This window comes from Hyla sarda, chromosome 7 (genome assembly GCF_029499605.1).
Source record: "Hyla sarda isolate aHylSar1 chromosome 7, aHylSar1.hap1, whole genome shotgun sequence".
Lineage (NCBI taxonomy): Eukaryota > Metazoa > Chordata > Amphibia > Anura > Hylidae > Hyla > Hyla sarda.
In genome coordinates, this window is record NC_079195.1 from 2,576,610 (window position 1) to 2,598,087 (window position 21,478).

At 42.5% G+C, this 21,478-nt stretch overlaps 1 protein-coding gene across 1 annotated transcript in view; it reads right to left on the reverse strand.

Annotated features, from left to right (window-relative positions):
* The window catches only part of LOC130282638 (T-box transcription factor TBX10-like), a 73,336-nt gene that overhangs the window by 39,436 nt on the left and 12,422 nt on the right, over positions 1–21,478 (reverse strand). Inside the window, exon 4 of the mRNA XM_056531085.1 lies at positions 18,719–18,890. Coding sequence (XP_056387060.1) covers positions 18,719–18,890 — 172 coding nt within the window. The remainder of the gene's footprint in view (positions 1–18,718; positions 18,891–21,478) is intronic.

Consider the following 21,478-nt stretch of genomic DNA (forward strand, 5'->3'; position numbering starts at 1 on the left):
TTATGTACTAAACACTACTAAAGGAGTGTGCATAGTACCCATTGTATTCCCTTCTCATCTGTATACAGAACCGCCTATGTACTTAACATTACTAAAGGAGCGTGCATAGTACCCATTGTATTCCCTTCTCATCCGTATACAGGACCACCTATGTACTTAGCATTACTAACGGAGCGTGCATAGTTCCCATTGTATTCCCTTCTCATCCGTATACAGGACCGCCTATATACTAAACACTACTAAAGGAGCGTGCATAGTATCCATTGTATTCCCTTCTCCTCTGTATACAGGACCGCCTATGTACTAAACACTACTAAAGGAGCGTGCATAGTACCCATTGTATTCCCTTCTCATCCGTATACAGGACCGCTTATGTACTAAACACTACTAAAGGAGTGTGCATAGTACCCATTGTATTCCCTTCTCATCAGTACACTGGACCGCTTATGTACTAAACATTACTAAAGGAGCGCGCATAGTACCCATTGTATTCCCTTCTCATCCGTATACAGGACCGCCTATGTACTAAACATTACTAAAGGAGTGTGCATAGTACCCATTGTATTCCCTTCTCATCAGTACACTGGACCGCTTATGTACTAAACATTACTAAAGGAGCGCGCATAGTACCCATTGTATTCCCTTCTCATCCGTATACAGGACCGCCTATGTACTAAACATTACTAAAGGAGTGTGCATAGTACCCATTGTATTCCCTTCTCATCCGTATACAGGACCGCTTATGTACTAAACATTACTAAAGGAGCGTGCATAGTACCCATTGTATTCCCTTCTCATCCGTATACAGGACCGCCTATGTACTAAACATTACTAAAGGAGCGCGCATAGTACCCATTGTATTCCCTTCTCATCCGTATACAGGACCGCCTATGTACTAAACATTACTAAAGGAGCGCGCATAGTACCCATTGTATTCCCTTCTCATCCGTATACAGGACCACCTATGTACTAAACATTACTAAAGGAGTGCGCATAGTACCCATTGCATTCCCTTCTCATCCGTATACAGGACCGCCTATGTACTAAACACTACTAAAGGAGCGTGCAGTACCCATTGTATTCCCTTCTTATCTGTATACAGGACCGCCTATGTACTAAACACTAAAGGAGCGCGCATAGTACCCATTGTATTCCCTTCTCATCTGTATACAGTACCACCTATGTACTAAACACTACTAAAGGAGCGCGCATAGTACCCATTGTATTCCCTTGTCATCTGTATACAGGACCACCTATGTACTAAACACTACTAAAGGAGCGCGCATAGTACCCATTGTATTCCCTTGTCATCTGTATACAGGACCGCCTATGTACTAAACACTACTAAAGGAGCGCGCATAGTATCCATTGTATTCCCTTCTCATCTGTATACAGGACCGCCTATGTACTAAACATTGCTAAAGGAGTGTGCATAGTACCCATTGTATTCCCTTCTCATCTGTATACAGGACCGCCTATGTACTAAACACTACTAAAGGAGCGCGCATAGTACCCATTGTATTCCCTTCTCATCCGTATACAGGATCGCCTATGTACTAAACACTACTAAAGGAGCGCGCATAGTACCCATTGTATTCCCTTCTCATCCGTACACTGGACCGCTTATGTACTAAACATTACTAAAGGAGCGTGCATAGTACCCATTGTATTCCCTTCTCATCCGTATACAGGACCGCCTATGTACTAAACATTACTAAAGGAGCGCGCATAGTACCCATTGTATTCCCTTCTCATCCGTATACAGGACCGCCTATGTACTAAACATTACTAAAGGAGCGCGCATAGTACCCATTGTATTCCCTTCTCATCCGTATACAGGACCACCTATGTACTAAACATTACTAAAGGAGTGCGCATAGTACCCATTGCATTCCCTTCTCATCCGTATACAGGACCGCCTATGTACTAAACACTACTAAAGGAGCGTGCAGTACCCATTGTATTCCCTTCTTATCTGTATACAGGACCGCCTATGTACTAAACACTAAAGGAGCGCGCATAGTACCCATTGTATTCCCTTCTCATCTGTATACAGTACCACCTATGTACTAAACACTACTAAAGGAGCGCGCATAGTACCCATTGTATTCCCTTGTCATCTGTATACAGGACCACCTATGTACTAAACACTACTAAAGGAGCGCGCATAGTACCCATTGTATTCCCTTGTCATCTGTATACAGGACCGCCTATGTACTAAACACTACTAAAGGAGCGCGCATAGTATCCATTGTATTCCCTTCTCATCTGTATACAGGACCGCCTATGTACTAAACATTGCTAAAGGAGTGTGCATAGTACCCATTGTATTCCCTTCTCATCTGTATACAGGACCGCCTATGTACTAAACACTACTAAAGGAGCGCGCATAGTACCCATTGTATTCCCTTCTCATCCGTATACAGGATCGCCTATGTACTAAACACTACTAAAGGAGCGCGCATAGTACCCATTGTATTCCCTTCTCATCCGTATACAGGACCGCCTATGTACTAAACACTACTAAAGGAGCGCGCATAGTACCCATTGTAGTCCCTTCTCATCCGTATACAGGACCGCCTATGTACTAAACACTACTAAAGGAGCGTGCAGTACCCATTGTATTCCCTTCTTATCTGTATACAGGACCGCCTATGTACTAAACACTAAAGGAGCGCGCATAGTACCCATTGTATTCCCTTCTCATCTCTATACAGGACCGCCTAAGTACTAAACATTACTAAAGGAGCACGCATAGTACCCATTGTAGTCCCTTCTCATCCGTATACAGGACCGCCTATGTACTAAGAATTGCTAAAGGAACTTGCATAGTACCCATTGTATTCCCTTCTCATCCGTATACAGGACCGCCTATGTACTAAACATTACTAAAGGAGTGTGCATAGTACCCATTGTATTCCCTTCTCTTCCGTATACAGGACCGCCTATGTACTAAACATTACTAAAGGAGCGTGCATAGTACCCAATGTATTCCCTTCTCATCCCTATACAGGACCGCCTATGTACTAAACATTACTAAAGGAGCGCGCATAGTACCCATTGTATTCCCTTCTCCTCTGTATACAGGACCGCCTATGTACTAAACATTATTAAAGGAGCGTGCATAGTACCCATTGTATTCCCTTCTTCTCATCGTCTGTATACAGAACCGCCTATGTACTAAACATTACTAAAGGAGCGCGCATAGTACCCATTGTATTCCCTTCTTCTCTTCCGTATACAGGACCGCCTATGTACTAAACACTACTAAAGGAGCGTGCATAGTATCCATTGTATTCCCTTCTCCTCTGTATACAGGACCGCCTATGTACTAAACATTACTAAAGGAGTGTGCATAGTACCCATTGTATTCCCTTCTCATCCGTATACAGGACTGCCTATGTACTAAACATTACTAAAGGAGCGTGCATAGTACCCATTGTATTCCCTTCTCATCCGTATACAGGACCGCCTATGTACTAAACACTACTAAAGGAGCGTGCATAGTACCCATTGTATTCCCTTCTCATCCGTATACAGGACCGCCTATGTACTAAACACTACTAAAGGAGCGCGCATAGTATCCATTGTATTCCCTTCTCATCTGTATACAGGACCGCCTATGTACTAAACATTGCTAAAGGAGTGTGCATAGTACCCATTGTATTCCCTTCTCATCTGTATACAGGACCGCCTATGTACTAAACACTACTAAAGGAGCGCGCATAGTACCCATTGTATTCCCTTCTCATCCGTATACAGGATCGCCTATGTACTAAACACTACTAAAGGAGCGCGCATAGTACCCATTGTATTCCCTTCTCATCCGTATACAGGACCGCCTATGTACTAAACACTACTAAAGGAGCGCGCATAGTACCCATTGTAGTCCCTTCTCATCCGTATACAGGACCGCCTATGTACTAAACACTACTAAAGGAGCGTGCAGTACCCATTGTATTCCCTTCTTATCTGTATACAGGACCGCCTATGTACTAAACACTAAAGGAGCGCGCATAGTACCCATTGTATTCCCTTCTCATCTCTATACAGGACCGCCTAAGTACTAAACATTACTAAAGGAGCACGCATAGTACCCATTGTAGTCCCTTCTCATCCGTATACAGGACCGCCTATGTACTAAGAATTGCTAAAGGAACTTGCATAGTACCCATTGTATTCCCTTCTCATCCGTATACAGGACCGCCTATGTACTAAACATTACTAAAGGAGTGTGCATAGTACCCATTGTATTCCCTTCTCTTCCGTATACAGGACCGCCTATGTACTAAACATTACTAAAGGAGCGTGCATAGTACCCAATGTATTCCCTTCTCATCCCTATACAGGACCGCCTATGTACTAAACATTACTAAAGGAGCGCGCATAGTACCCATTGTATTCCCTTCTCCTCTGTATACAGGACCGCCTATGTACTAAACATTATTAAAGGAGCGTGCATAGTACCCATTGTATTCCCTTCTTCTCATCGTCTGTATACAGAACCGCCTATGTACTAAACATTACTAAAGGAGCGCGCATAGTACCCATTGTATTCCCTTCTTCTCTTCCGTATACAGGACCGCCTATGTACTAAACACTACTAAAGGAGCGTGCATAGTATCCATTGTATTCCCTTCTCCTCTGTATACAGGACCGCCTATGTACTAAACATTACTAAAGGAGTGTGCATAGTACCCATTGTATTCCCTTCTCATCCGTATACAGGACTGCCTATGTACTAAACATTACTAAAGGAGCGTGCATAGTACCCATTGTATTCCCTTCTCATCCGTATACAGGACCGCCTATGTACTAAACACTACTAAAGGAGCGTGCATAGTACCCATTGTATTCCCTTCTCATCCGTATACAGGACCGCCTATGTACTAAACACTACTAAAGGAGCGTGCATAGTACCCATTGTATTCCCTTCTCATCCGTATACAGGACCGCCTATGTACTAAACACTACTAAAGGAGTGTGCATAGTACCTATTGTATTCCCTTCTTCTCATCGTCTGTATACAGGACCGCCTATGTACTAAACATTACTAAAGGAGCGTGCATAGTACCCATTGTATTCCCTTCTCATCCGTATACTGGACCGCCTATGTACTAAACACTACTAAAGGAGCGCGCATAGTACCCATTGTATTCCCTTCTCATCTGTATACAGGACCGCCTATATACTAAACACTACTAAAGGAGCACGCATAGTACCCATTGTAGTCCCTTCTCATCCGTATACAGGACCGCCTATGTACTAAACATTACTAAAGGAGCGCGCATAGTTCCGATTGTATTCCCTTCTTCTCATCCGTATACAGGACCGCCTATGTACTAAACATTACTAAAGGAGCGCGCATAGTTCCCATTGTATTCCCTTCTTCTCATCCGTATACAGGACCGCCTATGTACTAAGAATTGCTAAAGGAACTTGCATAGTACCCATTGTATTCCCTTCTCATCCGTATACAGGACCGCCTATGTACTAAGCATTACTAAAGGAGCGTGCATAGTACCCATTGTATTCCCTTCTCATCTGTATACAGGACTGCCTATGTATTAAACACTACTAAAGGAGCGCGCATAGTACCCATTATATTCCCTTCTCATCTGTATACAGGACCGCCTATGTACTAAACATTACTAAAGGAGCATGCATAGTACCCATTGTATTCCCTTTTTCTCATCCGTATACAGGACCGCCTATGTACTAAACATTACTAAAGGAGCGCGCATAGTACCCATTGTATTCCCTTCTCATCCGTATACAGGACCGCCTATGTACTAAACACCTCTAAAGGAGCGCGCATAGTACCCATTGTATTCCCTTCTCATCCGTATACAGGACCGCCTATGTACTAAACATTACTAAAGGAGCGTGCATAGTACCCATTGTATTCCCTTCTCATCCCTATACAGGACCGCCTATCTACTAAACACTACTAAAGGAGCGCGCATAGTACCCATTGTATTCCCTTCTTCTCATCCGTATACAGGACCGCCTATGTACTAAACACTACTAAAGGAGCGCGCATAGTACCCATTGTATTCCCTTCTCCTCTGTATACAGGACTGCCTATGTACTAAACACTACTAAAGGAGCGTGCATAGTACCCATTGTATTCCCTTCTCATCTGTATACAGGACCGCCTATGTACTAAATATTACTAAAGGAGCGTGCATAGTACCCATTGTATTCCCTTCTCATCTGTATACAGGACCACCTATGTACTAAACACTACTAAAGGAGCGTGCATAGTACCCATTGTATTCCCTTCTCATCCGTATACAGGACCGCCTATGTACTAAACATTACTAAAGGAGCGCGCATAGTGCCCATTGTATTCCCTTCTCATCCGTATACAGGACCGCCTATCTACTAGACATTACTAAAGGAGCGTGCATAGTACCCATTGTATTCCCTTCTCATCCGTATACAGGACCGCCTATGTACTAAACACTACTAAAGGAGCGCGCATAGTACCCATTGTATTCCCTTCTCATCTGTATACAGGACCGCCTATGTACTAAACATTACTAAAGGAGCGTGCATAGTACCCATTGTATTCCCTTCTCATCCGTATACAGGACCGCCTATCTACTAGACATTACTAAAGGAGCGTGCATAGTACCCATTGTATTCCCTTCTCATCCATATACAGGACCGCCTATGTACTAAACACTACTAAAGGAGCGTGCATAGTATCCATTGTATTCCCTTCTCATCTGTATACAGGACCGCCTATGTACTAAACATTACTAAAGGAGCGTGCATAGTACCCATTATATTCCCTTCTCATCTGTATACAGGACCGCCTATGTACTAAACACTACTAAAGGAGCGCGCATAGTACCCATTGTATTCCCTTCTTCTCATCCGTATACAGGACCGCCTATGTACTAAACATTACTAAAGGAGCGCGCATAGTACCCATTGTATTCCCTTCTCATCCATATACAGGACCGCCTATGTACTAAACATTACTAAAGGAGCGTGCATAGTATCCATTGTATTCCCTTCTCATCCATATACAGGACCGCCTATGTACTAAACACTACTAAAGAAGCGCGCATAGTACCCATTGTGTTCCCTTCTTCTCATCCGTATACAGGACCGCCTATGTACTAAACATTACTAAAGGAGCGTGCATAGTACCCATTATATTCCCTTCTCATCTGTATACAGGACCGCCTATGTACTAAACACTACTAAAGGAGCGCGCATAGTACCCATTGTATTCCCTTCTTCTCATCCGTATACAGGACCGCCTATGTACTAAACATTACTAAAGGAGCGCGCATAGTACCCATTGTATTCCCTTCTCATCCGTATACAGGACCGCCTATGTACTAAACACTACTAAAGGAGCGTGCATAGTATCCATTGTATTCCCTTCTCATCCCTATACAGGACCGCCTATATACTAAACATTACTAAAGGAGCACGCATAGTACCCATTGTATTCCCTTCTCATCCGTATACAGGACCACCTATGTACTAAACACTACTAAAGGAGTGCGCATAGTACCCATTGTATTCCCTTCTTCTCATCCGTATACAGGACCGCCTATGTACTAAACACTACTAAAGGAGCGTGCATAGTACCCATCGTATTCCCTTCTCATCTGTATACAGGACCGCCTATGTACTAAACATTACTAAAGGAGCGCGCATAGTTCCCATTGTATTCCCTTCTCATCCGTATACAGGACCGCCTATGTACTAAACATTACTAAAGGAGCGCGCATAGTGCCCATTGTATTCCCTTCTCATCCGTATACAGGACCGCCTATCTACTAGACATTACTAAAGGAGCGTGCATAGTACCCATTGTATTCCCTTCTCATCCGTATACAGGACCGCCTATGTACTAAACACTACTAAAGGAGCGCGCATAGTACCCATTGTATTCCCTTCTCATCTGTATACAGGACCGCCTATGTACTAAACATTACTAAAGGAGCGTGCATAGTACCCATTGTATTCCCTTCTCATCCGTATACAGGACCGCCTATCTACTAGACATTACTAAAGGAGCGTGCATAGTACCCATTGTATTCCCTTCTCATCCATATACAGGACCGCCTATGTACTAAACACTACTAAAGGAGCGTGCATAGTATCCATTGTATTCCCTTCTCATCTGTATACAGGACCGCCTATGTACTAAACATTACTAAAGGAGCGTGCATAGTACCCATTATATTCCCTTCTCATCTGTATACAGGACCGCCTATGTACTAAACACTACTAAAGGAGCGCGCATAGTACCCATTGTATTCCCTTCTTCTCATCCGTATACAGGACCGCCTATGTACTAAACATTACTAAAGGAGCGCGCATAGTACCCATTGTATTCCCTTCTCATCCGTATACAGGACCGCCTATGTACTAGACATTACTAAAGGAGCGTGCATAGTACCCATTATATTCCCTTCTCATCTGTATACAGGACCGCCTATGTACTAAACACTACTAAAGGAGCGCGCATAGTACCCATTGTATTCCCTTCTTCTCATCCGTATACAGGACCGCCTATGTACTAAACATTACTAAAGGAGCGCGCATAGTACCCATTGTATTCCCTTCTCATCCATATACAGGACCGCCTATGTACTAAACATTACTAAAGGAGCGTGCATAGTATCCATTGTATTCCCTTCTCATCCATATACAGGACCGCCTATGTACTAAACACTACTAAAGAAGCGCGCATAGTACCCATTGTGTTCCCTTCTTCTCATCCGTATACAGGACCGCCTATGTACTAAACATTACTAAAGGAGCGTGCATAGTACCCATTATATTCCCTTCTCATCTGTATACAGGACCGCCTATGTACTAAACACTACTAAAGGAGCGCGCATAGTACCCATTGTATTCCCTTCTTCTCATCCGTATACAGGACCGCCTATGTACTAAACATTACTAAAGGAGCGCGCATAGTACCCATTGTATTCCCTTCTCATCCGTATACAGGACCGCCTATGTACTAAACACTACTAAAGGAGCGTGCATAGTATCCATTGTATTCCCTTCTCATCCCTATACAGGACCGCCTATATACTAAACATTACTAAAGGAGCACGCATAGTACCCATTGTATTCCCTTCTCATCCGTATACAGGACCGCCTATGTACTAAACACTACTAAAGGAGTGCGCATAGTACCCATTGTATTCCCTTCTTCTCATCCGTATACAGGACCGCCTATGTACTAAACACTACTAAAGGAGCGTGCATAGTACCCATCGTATTCCCTTCTCATCTGTATACAGGACCGCCTATGTACTAAACATTACTAAAGGAGCGCGCATAGTTCCCATTGTATTCCCTTCTCATCCGTATACAGGACCGCCTATGTACTAAACATTACTAAAGGAACTTGCATAGTACCCATTGTATTCCCTTCTCATCCGTATACAGGACCGCCTATATACTAAACATTACTAAAGGAGCGCGCATAGTACCCATTGTATTCCCTTCTCATCTGTATACAGGACCGCCTATGTACTTAGCATTACTAAAGGAGCGCGCATAGTTCCCATTGTATTCCCTTCTTCTCATCCGTATACAGGACCGCCTATGTACTAAACACTACTAAAGGAGAGCGCATAGTGCCCATTGTATTCCCTTCTCATCCGTATACAGGACCGCCTATGTACTAAACATTACTAAAGGAGTGCGCATAGTACCCATTGTATTCCCTTCTCATCTGTATACAGGACCGCCTATGTACTAAACACTACTAAAGGAGCGCGCATAGTACCCATTGTATTCCCTTCTCATCCGTATACAGGACCGCCTATGTACTAAACACTACTAAAGGAGCGCGCATAGTACCCATTGTATTCCCTTCTCATCTGTATACAGGACCGCCTATGTACTAAACATTACTAAAGGAGCGTGCATAGTACCCATTGTATTTCCTTCTCATCCATATACAGGACCGCCTATGTACTAAACACTACTAAAGAAGCGCGCATAGTACCCATTGTGTTCCCTTCTTCTCATCCGTATACAGGACCGCCTATGTACTAAACATTACTAAAGGAGCGTGCATAGTACCCATTGTATTCCCTTCTCATCCGTATACAGGACCGCCTATGTACTAAACATTACTAAAGGAGCGCGCATAGTACCCATTGTATTCCCTTCTCATCCGTATACAGGACCGCCTATATACTAAACATTACTAAAGGAGCGTGCATAGTACCCATTGTATTCCCTTCTCATCCGTATACAGGACCGCCTATGTACTAAACACTACTAAAGGAGCGTGCATAGTATCCATTGTATTCCCTTCTCATCCCTATACAGGACCGCCTATATACTAAACATTACTAAAGGAGCACGCATAGTACCCATTGTATTCCCTTCTCATCCGTATACAGGACCACCTATGTACTTAGCATTACTAAAGGAGCGCGCATAGTTCCCATTGTATTCCCTTCTTCTCATCCGTATACAGGACCGCCTATGTACTAAACACTACTAAAGGAGCGTGCATAGTATCCATTGTATTCCCTTCTCATCCGTATACAGGACCGCTTATGTACTAAACACTACTAAAGGAGCGCACATAGTACCCATTGTATTCCCTTCTCATCCGTATACTAGACCGCCTATGTACTAAACACTACTAAAGGAGCGTGCATAGTACCCATTGTATTCCCTTCTCATCCGTATACAGGACCGCTTATGTACTAAACACTACTAAAGGAGCGCACATAGTACCCATTGTATTCCCTTCTCATCCGTATACTAGACCGCCTATGTACTAAACATTACTAAAGGAGCGTGCATAGTACCCATTGTATTCCCTTCTCATCCGTATACAGGACCGCTTATGTACTAAACATTACTAAAGGAGCGTGCATAGTACCCATTGTATTCCCTTCTCATCCGTATACAGGACCGCCTATATACTAAACATTACTAAAGGAGCGCGCATAGTACCCATTGTATTTCCTTCTCATCCGTATACAGGATCGCCTATGTACTAAACACTACTAAAGGAGCGCGCATAGTACCCATTGTATTCCCTTCTCATCCGTATACAGGACCACCTATGTACTAGACATTACTAAAGGAGCGCGCATAGTACCCATTGTATTCCCTTCTCATCCGTATACAGGACCGCCTATGTACTAGACATTACTAAAGAAGCGTGCATAGTACCCATTGTATTCCCTTCTCATCTGTATACAGGACCGCCTATGTACTAAACACTACTAAAGGAGCGTGCATAGTACCCATTGTATTCCCTTCTCATCTGTATACAGGACCGCCTATGTACTAAACACTATTAAAGGAGCGTGCATAGTATCCATTGTATTTCCTTCTCATCCATATACAGGACCACCTATGTACTAAACATTACTAAAGGAGCGTGCATAGTACCCATTATATTCCCTTCTCATCTGTATACAGGACCGCCTATGTACTAAACACTACTAAAGGAGCGCGCATAGTACCCATTGTATTCCCTTCTTCTCATCCGTATACAGGACCGCCTATGTACTAAACATTACTAAAGGAGCGTGCATAGTACCCATTGTATTCCCTTCTCATCCGTATACAGGACCGCCTATGTACTAAACATTACTAAAGGAGCGCGCATAGTACCCATTGTATTCCCTTCTCATCCGTATACAGGACCGCCTATGTACTAAACACTACTAAAGGAGCGTGCATAGTATCCATTGTATTCCCTTCTCATCCCTATACAGGACCGCCTATGTACTAAACACTACTAAAGGAGCGCGCATAGTACCCATTGTATTCCCTTCTCATCTGTATACAGAACCGCCTATGTACTTAACATTACTAAAGGAGCGCGCATAGTACCCATTGTATTCCCTTCTTCTCTTCCGTATACAGGACCGCCTATGTACTAAACATTACTAAAGGAGCGTGCATAGTACCCATTGTATTCCCTTCTCATCCGTATACAGGACCACCTATGTACTAAACACTACTAAAGGAGCGTGCATATTATCCATTGTATTCCCTTCTCCTCTGTATACAGGACCGCCTATGTACTAAACACTACTAAAGGAGCGTGCATAATACCCATTGTATTCCCTTCTCATCCGTATACAGGACCGCTTATGTACTAAACACTACTAAAGGAGCGTGCATAGTACCTATTGTATTCCCTTCTCATCCGTATACTAGACCGCCTATGTACTAAACATTACTAAAGGAGTGTGCATAGTACCCATTGTATTCCCTTCTCATCCGTACACTGGACCGCTTATGTACTAAACATTACTAAAGGAGCGTGCATAGTACCCATTGTATTCCCTTCTCATCTGTATACAGGACCGCCTATGTACTTAACATTACTAAAGGAGCGCGCATAGTACCCATTGTATTCCCTTCTCATCCGTATACAGGACCGCCTATGTACTAAACATTACTAAAGGAGCGTGCATAGTACCCATTGTATTCCCTTCTCATCCGTATACAGGACCACCTATGTACTAAACACTACTAAAGGAGCGTGCATATTATCCATTGTATTCCCTTCTCCTCTGTATACAGGACCGCCTATGTACTAAACACTACTAAAGGAGCGTGCATAATACCCATTGTATTCCCTTCTCATCCGTATACAGGACCGCTTATGTACTAAACACTACTAAAGGAGCGTGCATAGTACCTATTGTATTCCCTTCTCATCCGTATACTAGACCGCCTATGTACTAAACATTACTAAAGGAGCGTGCATAGTACCCATTGTATTCCCTTCTCATCCGTACACTGGACCGCTTATGTACTAAACATTACTAAAGGAGCGTGCATAGTACCCATTGTATTCCCTTCTCATCCGTATACAGGACCGCCTATGTACTAAACATTACTAAAGGAGCGCGCATAGTACCCATTGTATTCCCTTCTCATCCGTATACAGGACCGCCTATGTACTAAACATTACTAAAGGAGCGCGCATAGTACCCATTGTATTCCCTTCTCATCCGTATACAGGACCGCCTATGTACTAAACATTACTAAAGGAGTGTGCATAGTACCCATCGTATTCCCTTCTCATCCGTATACAGGACCGCTTATGTACTAAACATTACTAAAGGAGCGCGCATAGTACCCATCGTATTCCCTTCTCATCCGTATACAGGACCGCCTATGTACTAAACATTACTAAAGGAGTGCGCATAGTACCCATTTTATTCCCTTCTTCTCATCCGTATACAGGACCGCCTATGTACTAAACATTACTAAAGGAGCATGCATAGTACCCATTATATTCCCTTCTCATCTGTATACAGGACCGCCTATGTACTAAACACTACTAAAGGAGCGCGCATAGTACCCATTGTATTCCCTTCTTCTCATCCGTATACAGGACCGCCTATGTACTAAACATTACTAAAGGAGCGTGCATAGTACCCATTGTATTCCCTTCTCATCCGTATACAGGACCGCCTATGTACTAAACATTACTAAAGGAGCGCGCATAGTACCCATTGTATTCCCTTCTCATCCGTATACAGGACCGCCTATGTACTAAACACTACTAAAGGAGCGTGCATAGTATCCATTGTATTCCCTTCTCATCCCTATACAGGACCGCCTATATACTAAACATTACTAAAGGAGCGTGCATAGTATCCATTGTATTCCCTTCTCATCCGTATACAGGACCACCTATATACTTAGCATTACTAAAGGAGCGCGCATAGTTCCCATTGTATTCCCTTCTTCTCATCCGTATACAGGACCGCCTATGTACTAAACACTACTAAAGGAGCGTGCATAGTATCCATTGTATTCCCTTCTCCTCTGTATACAGGACCGCCTATGTACTAAACACTACTAAAGGAGCGTGCATAGTACCCATTGTATTCCCCTCTCATCTGTATACAGGACCGCCTATATACTAAACACTACTAAAGGAGCGTGCATAGTACCCATTGTATTCCCTTCTCCTCTGTATACAGGACCGCCTATGTACTAAACACTACTAAAGGAGCGTGCATAGTACCCATTGTATTCCCCTCTCATCTGTATACAGGACCGCCTATATACTAAACACTACTAAAGGAGCGTGCATAGTATCCATTGTATTCCCTTCTCCTCTGTATACAGGACCGCCTATGTACTAAACACTACTAAAGGAGCGTGCATAGTACCCATTGTATTCCCCTCTCATCTGTATACAGGACCGCCTATATACTAAACACTACTAAAGGAGCGTGCATAGTACCCATTGTATTCCCCTCTCATCTGTATACAGGACCGCCTATGTACTAAACACTACTAAAGGAGCGTGCATAGTATCCATTGTATTCCCTTCTCCTCTGTATACAGGACCGCTTATGTACTAAACACTACTAAAGGAGCGTGCATAGTACCCATTGTATTCCCTTCTCATCCGTATACAGGACCGCTTATGTACTAAACACTACTAAAGGAGCGTGCATAGTACCCATTGTATTCCCTTCTCATCCGTATACTAGACCGCCTATGTACTAAACATTACTAAAGGAGCGCGCATAGTACCCATTGTATTCCCTTCTCATCCGTATACAGGATCGCCTATGTACTAAACACTACTAAAGGAGCGCGCATAGTACCCATTGTATTCCCTTCTCATCCGTATACAGGACCGCCTATGTACTAGACATTACTAAAGGAGCGCGCATAGTACCCATTGTATTCCCTTCTCATCCGTATACAGGACCGCTTATGTACTAAACACTACTAAAGGAGCGTGCATAGTACCCATTGTATTCCCTTCTCATCTGTATACAGGACCGCCTATGTACTAAACATTACTAAAGGAGCGCGCATAGTACCCATTGTATTCCCTTCTCATCTGTATACAGGACCGCCTATGTACTAAACACTATTAAAGGAGCGTGCATAGTACCTATTGTATTCCCTTCTCATCTGTATACAGGACCGCCTATGTACTAAACACTACTAAAGGAGCGCACATAGTACCCATTGTATTCCCTTCTTCTCATCCGTATACAGGACCGCCTATGTACTAAACATTACTAAAGGAGCGTGCATAGTACCCATTGTATTCCCTTCTCATCCGTATACAGGACCGCCTATGTACTAAACATTACTAAAGGAGCGCGCATAGTACCCATTGTATTCCCTTCTCATCCGTATACAGGACCGCCTATGTACTAAACACTACTAAAGGAGCGTGCATAGTATCCATTGTATTCCCTTCTCATCCCTATACAGGACCGCCTATGTACTAAACATTACTAAAGGAGCGTGCATAGTACCCATTATATTCCCTTCTCATCTGTATACAGGACCGCCTATGTACTAAACACTACTAAAGGAGCGCGCATAGTACCCATTGTATTCCCTTCTTCTCATCCGTATACAGGACCGCCTATGTACTAAACATTACTAAAGGAGCGTGCATAGTACCCATTGTATTCCCTTCTCATCCGTATACAGGACCGCCTATGTACTAAACATTACTAAAGGAGCGCGCATAGTACCCATTGTATTCCCTTCTCCTCTGTATACAGGACCGCCTATGTACTAAACACTACTAAAGGAGCGTGCATAGTACCCATTGTATTCCCTTCTCATCTGTATACAGGACCGCCTATGTACTAAACACTACTAAAGGAGCGTGCATAGTACCCATTGTATTCCCTTCTCATCTGTATACAGGACCGCCTATGTACTAAACACTACTAAAGGAGCGTGCATAGTACCCATTGTATTCCCTTCTTCTCTTCCGTATACAGGACCGCCTATGTACTAAACACTACTAAAGGAGCGTGCATAGTACCCATTGTATTCCCTTCTCATCCGTATACAGGATCGCCTATGTACTAAACACTACTAAAGGAGCGTGCATAGTACCCATTGTATTCCCTTCTTCTCTTCCGTATACAGGACCGCCTATGTACTAAACACTACTAAAGGAGCGTGCATATTATCCATTGTATTCCCTTCTCCTCTGTATACAGGACCGCCTATGTACTAAACACTACTAAAGGAGCGTTCATAATACCCATTGTATTCCCTTCTCATCCGTATACAGGACCGCTTATGTACTAAACACTACTAAAGGAGCGCGCATAGTACCCATTGTATTCCCTTCTCATCCGTATACAGGACCGCTTATGTACTAAACACTACTAAAGGAGTGCGCATAGTACCCATTGTATTCCCTTCTCATCCGTACACTGGACCGCTTATGTACTAAACATTACTAAAGGAGCGTGCATAGTACCCATTGTATTCCCTTCTCATCTGTATACAGGACCGCCTATGTACTAAACACTACTAAAGGAGCGCGCATAGTACCCATTGTATTCCCTTCTCATCTGTATACAGAACCGCCTATGTACTTAACATTACTAAAGGAGCGCGCATAGTACCCATTGTATTCCCTTCTTCTCTTCCGTATACAGGACCGCCTATGTACTAAACATTACTAAAGGAGCGTGCATAGTACCCATTGTATTCCCTTCTCATCCGTATACAGGACCACCTATGTACTAAACACTACTAAAGGAGCGTGCATATTATCCATTGTATTCCCTTCTCCTCTGTATACAGGACCGCCTATGTACTAAACACTACTAAAGGAGCGTGCATAATACCCATTGTATTCCCTTCTCATCCGTATACAGGACCGCTTATGTACTAAACACTACTAAAGGAGCGTGCATAGTACCTATTGTATTCCCTTCTCATCCGTATACTAGACCGCCTATGTACTAAACATTACTAAAGGAGTGTGCATAGTACCCATTGTATTCCCTTCTCATCCGTATACAGGACCGCCTATGTACTAAACATTACTAAAGAAGCGCGCATAGTACCCATTGTATTCCCTTCTCATCCGTATACAGGACCGCCTATGTACTAAACACTACTAAAGGAGCGTGCATAGTACCCATTGTATTCCCTTCTCATCCGTATACAGGACCGCCTATGTACTAAACATTACTAAAGGAGCGTGCATAGTACCCATTGTATTCCCTTCTCATCCGTATACAGGACCGCCTATGTACTAAACACTACTAAAGGAGCGTGCATAGTATCCATTGTATTCCCTTCTCATCTGTATACAGAACCGCTTATGTACTAAACACTACTAAAGGAGCGCGCATAGTACCCATTGCATTCCCTTCTCATCCGTATACAGGACCGCCTATGTACTAAACATTACTAAAGGAGCGTGCATAGTACCCATTGTATTCCCTTCTCATCCGTATACAGGACCGCCTATGTACTAAACATTACTAAAGGAGCGCGCATAGTACCCATTGTATTCCCTTCTCATCTGTATACAGGACCGCCTATGTACTAAACACTACTAAAGGAGCGTGCATAGTACCCATTGTATTCCCTTCTCATCTGTATACAGGACCGCCTATGTACTAAACACTACTAAAGGAGCGCGTATAGTACCCATTGTATTCCCTTCTCATCCGTATACAGGACCGCGGGGAGAAAGATCTCATCGGGGTCTTATAGTGAATGGTCGTATGATGGAAAAAGTATCTCCAGCTTCGAAAGGGTTAAAAATACTAAAAGCTTATTAGAGCCTGGTAAATGAATTGTTAAAAACTGTTGATAGTGGGATGTACAATATTATTATGGGTTATCGTATATTATTATGGAATGTAGTATATTATTATGGGGTGTCGTATATGATAATGGGCTGTAGCATATTATTATGGGTTATCGTGCATGATTATGGGTTGCACTATATAATTATGGGGTGTTGTATAATATTATGGGTTATCGTATATGATAAGGGGTTGATGTATATGATTATGGGTTGTCGTATATGTTTATGGGTTGTAGTATATGATTATGGGTTGTTGTATATGATTATGGGTTGTCGTATATGATAAGGGGTTGTTGTATATGATTTCTGGGTTGTTGTATATGATTATGGGTTGTTGTATGTGTTTATGGGTTATCGTATGTGATTGCTTGGTTGTTGTATATGATTATGGGTTGTTGTATGTGTTTAAGGGTTATCGTATGCGGTTTATGGGTTGTCGTATGTGATTTATGGGTTGTTGTATATGATAATGGGTTGTAGTATATGTTTATGGGTTGTCGTATATGATTATGGGTTGATGTATATGATTATGGGTTGTAGTATATGTTTATGGGTTGTAGTATATGATTATGGGTTGATGTATATGATTATGGGTTGTAGTATATGATTATGGGTTGTTGTATATGATTATGGGTTGTAGTATATGTTTAGGGGTTGTAGTATATGATTATGGGTTGTTTTATATGATTACGGGTTGTCGTATATGATAAGGGGTTGTCGTATATGATTTCTGGGTTGTTGTATATGATTATGGGTTGTTGTATGTGTTTATGGGTTATCGTATGTGATTTCATGGTTGTTGTATATGATTATGTGTTGTTTTATGTGTTTATGGGTTATCGTATGTGATTTATGGGTTGTTGTATATGATAATGGGTTGTAGTATATGTTTATAGGTTGTCGTATATATGGGTTGTTGTATATTTTTATGGGTTGCCGTATATGATTATGGGTTGTAGTATATGTTTATGGGTTGTCGTATATGATTTATGTGTTGTTGTATATGGTTATGGGTTGTCATATGTGTTTATGGGTTGGATACAAATAAAGACTGAACACAAGTAAACAATATACTGTATGAAAAGCGGGAGCCGTATTATATATTGTAGAGTGTCTCACATGTCCTCTCATATCCTGGGCATTGTTGGTCAGTTTAAGTCGGTCAAAAGAAACAGTTTGTCTCATCCAATGAGATCCTCGTGCCGGAGAATCGGGGTGGAAGTGAAGACGCCCAGGAGGAGCTGGATCCGCGGTGCCTGAGACCAGCCAGGAAGAGGAGTGGAACGCGTACCTGTGGAGAAAGTCACATCGAAATGATGTAGGATAGATGAGAAGAGATGATAGAAGAGATGATAGGTGACTATAAAGAGATGATAGGTGTCCATATAGAAGAGATGATAGGTGTCTATATAGAAAGACACCGCCAGCATTCAAAAGTGACCAAAACATCAGCCAGGAAGCACAGGAACTGAGAAGTGGTCTGTGGTCACCACCTGCAGAACCACTCCTTTATTGGGGTGTCTTACTTTTTGCCTATAATTTCCACCTGTTGTCTGTTCCATGTGAAATTGATGTCAATCAGTGTTCTTCCTGGGTGGAAAGTGGGAGTTCACACAAGTGTCAGTGACTTGGAGTTACATTGTGGTGTTTAAGTGTTCCCTTAATTTTTTTGAGCAGTGTAAAAGAGATAATAGGTGTCCATATAGGAGAGATAATAGGTGTCCATATAGATGAGATAATAGGTGTCCATATAGGAGAGATAATAGGTGTCCATATAGGAGAGATGATGATAGGTGTCCATAAAGAAGAGATAATAGGTGTCCATATAGGAGAGATAATAGGTGTCCATATAGGAGAGATAATAGGTGTCCATATAGGAGAGATGATAGGTGTCCATATAGGAGAGATAATAGGTGTCCATATAGGAGAGATAATAGGTGTCCATATAGGAGAGATAATAGGTGTCCATATAGGAGAGATGATAGGTGTCCATATAGGAGAGATAATAGGTGTCCATATAGGAGAAATGATAGGTGTCCATATAGGAGAGATGATAGGTGTCCATATAGGAGAGATAATAGGTGTCCATATAGGAGAGATAATAGGTGTCCATATAGGAGAGATAATAGGTGTCCATATAGGAGAGATAATAGGTGTCCATATAGAAGAGATGATAGGTGTCCATATAGAAGAGATGATAGGTGTCCATATAGGAGAGATGATAGGTGTCCATATAGGAGAGATGATAGGTGTCCATATAGGAGAGATAATAGGTGTCCATATAGGAGAGATAATAGGTGTCCATATAGGAGAGATAATAGGTGTCCATATAGGAGAGATAATAGGTGTCCATATAGGAGAGATAATAGGTGCTATTGTGTGAGGAGATCACCCAGAGAGCACATAGGGAAAGAGCTGGGTGGAGTTAGGAGTGGGATTTGGATAGGGGTGAGGTTTAGTTAAGGGTAGTTAGTTGCAGGGTGGATTTAGGGGTGGTTAGGAGCAGAGTGGAGTTAGGAGTATTTAGAAGCAGGTTGAAGGAGTGGATTCAAGGGTATTTAGGAGCAGGGTGAATTTAGGGGAGTTAGGAGCAGGGTGGTTAGGAGCGGGGTAGAGTAAAGGGTGGTTAAGAGGGAGGTAAGGTTGTGGTTAATAGCGGGGTGGTTAGGAGTGGGGTGGATTTAGGGGAGTATAAGAGTGGGGTGGATTTAGGGGAGGAAAGGAGCGGGGTGGAGTTAGGGGAGGATAGGAGCGGGGTAGAGTTAGTGGTGAATAGGAGCGGGGTGAAGGTCTGGTTAGGATTGGGGTTGAGTTAGGGGTGGTTAGGAATGGGGTGAATGGGTTATTTAGGGGTGGTTAGGAGCAGAGTGGAGTTAGGAGTATTTAGAAGCAGGGTGAAGGAGTGGATTCAAGGGAATTTATGATTAGGGTGTATTTTTGGGTGGTTAGGAGTTGGGATAAAGGTGTGGTTAAGAGCGGAGTGGGGTGGATTTAGTGGTGGTTCGGAGTGGGATGGAGTTAGTGGTGATTAGGAGTGGGGTAAAGGTGTGGTTAATAGCGGGATGGAGTTCGGGGTGGTTAGGAGTGGGGTGGATTTAGGGGAGGATAGGAGTGGGGTGGAGTTAGTGGTGATTAGGAGTGGGTTGAAGGTGTGATTAGGAGTTAGGGGTGGTTAGGAGCGGGGTGAAGGGGTTATTTAACCCTTAAGGACACAGCCCATTATGACCAATGTCACTTTAAGCAGTAATAACTCTGATGCTTTTACCTTTCATTCTGATTCCGAGATTGTTTTTTCGTGACATATTCTACTTTATGTTAGTGGTAAATTTCCGTCAATACTTGCATCATTTCTTGGTGAAAAATTCCAAAATTTCATGAAAATTTTTTAAATTTAGCATTTTCTAACTTTGAAGCTCTCTGCTTATCAGGAAAATGAATATTCCAAATAAATTATATATTGATTCACATATACAATATGTCTACTTTATGTCACCATCATACAGGAGATATCTTTATATTATTATATACAATATGTCTACTTTATATTTGCATCATAAAGTTGACATGTTTTTACTTTTGGAAGACATCAGCGGCTTCAAAGTTCAGCAGCAATTTTCAAATTTTTCACAAAATTTTAAAAATCGGAATTTTTCAGGGACCAGTTCAGGTTTGAAGTGGATTTGAAGGGCCTTCATATTAGAAATTACCCATAAATTACCCCATTATAGAAACTGTACCCCTCAAAGTATCCAAAATGACATTCAGAAAGTGTGTTAACCCTTTAGGTGTTTCACTGAGAATAGCAGCAAAGTGAGGGAGAAAATTCAAAATCTTCATTTTTTACACTCGCATGTTCATGTAGACCCAGTTTTTAAACTT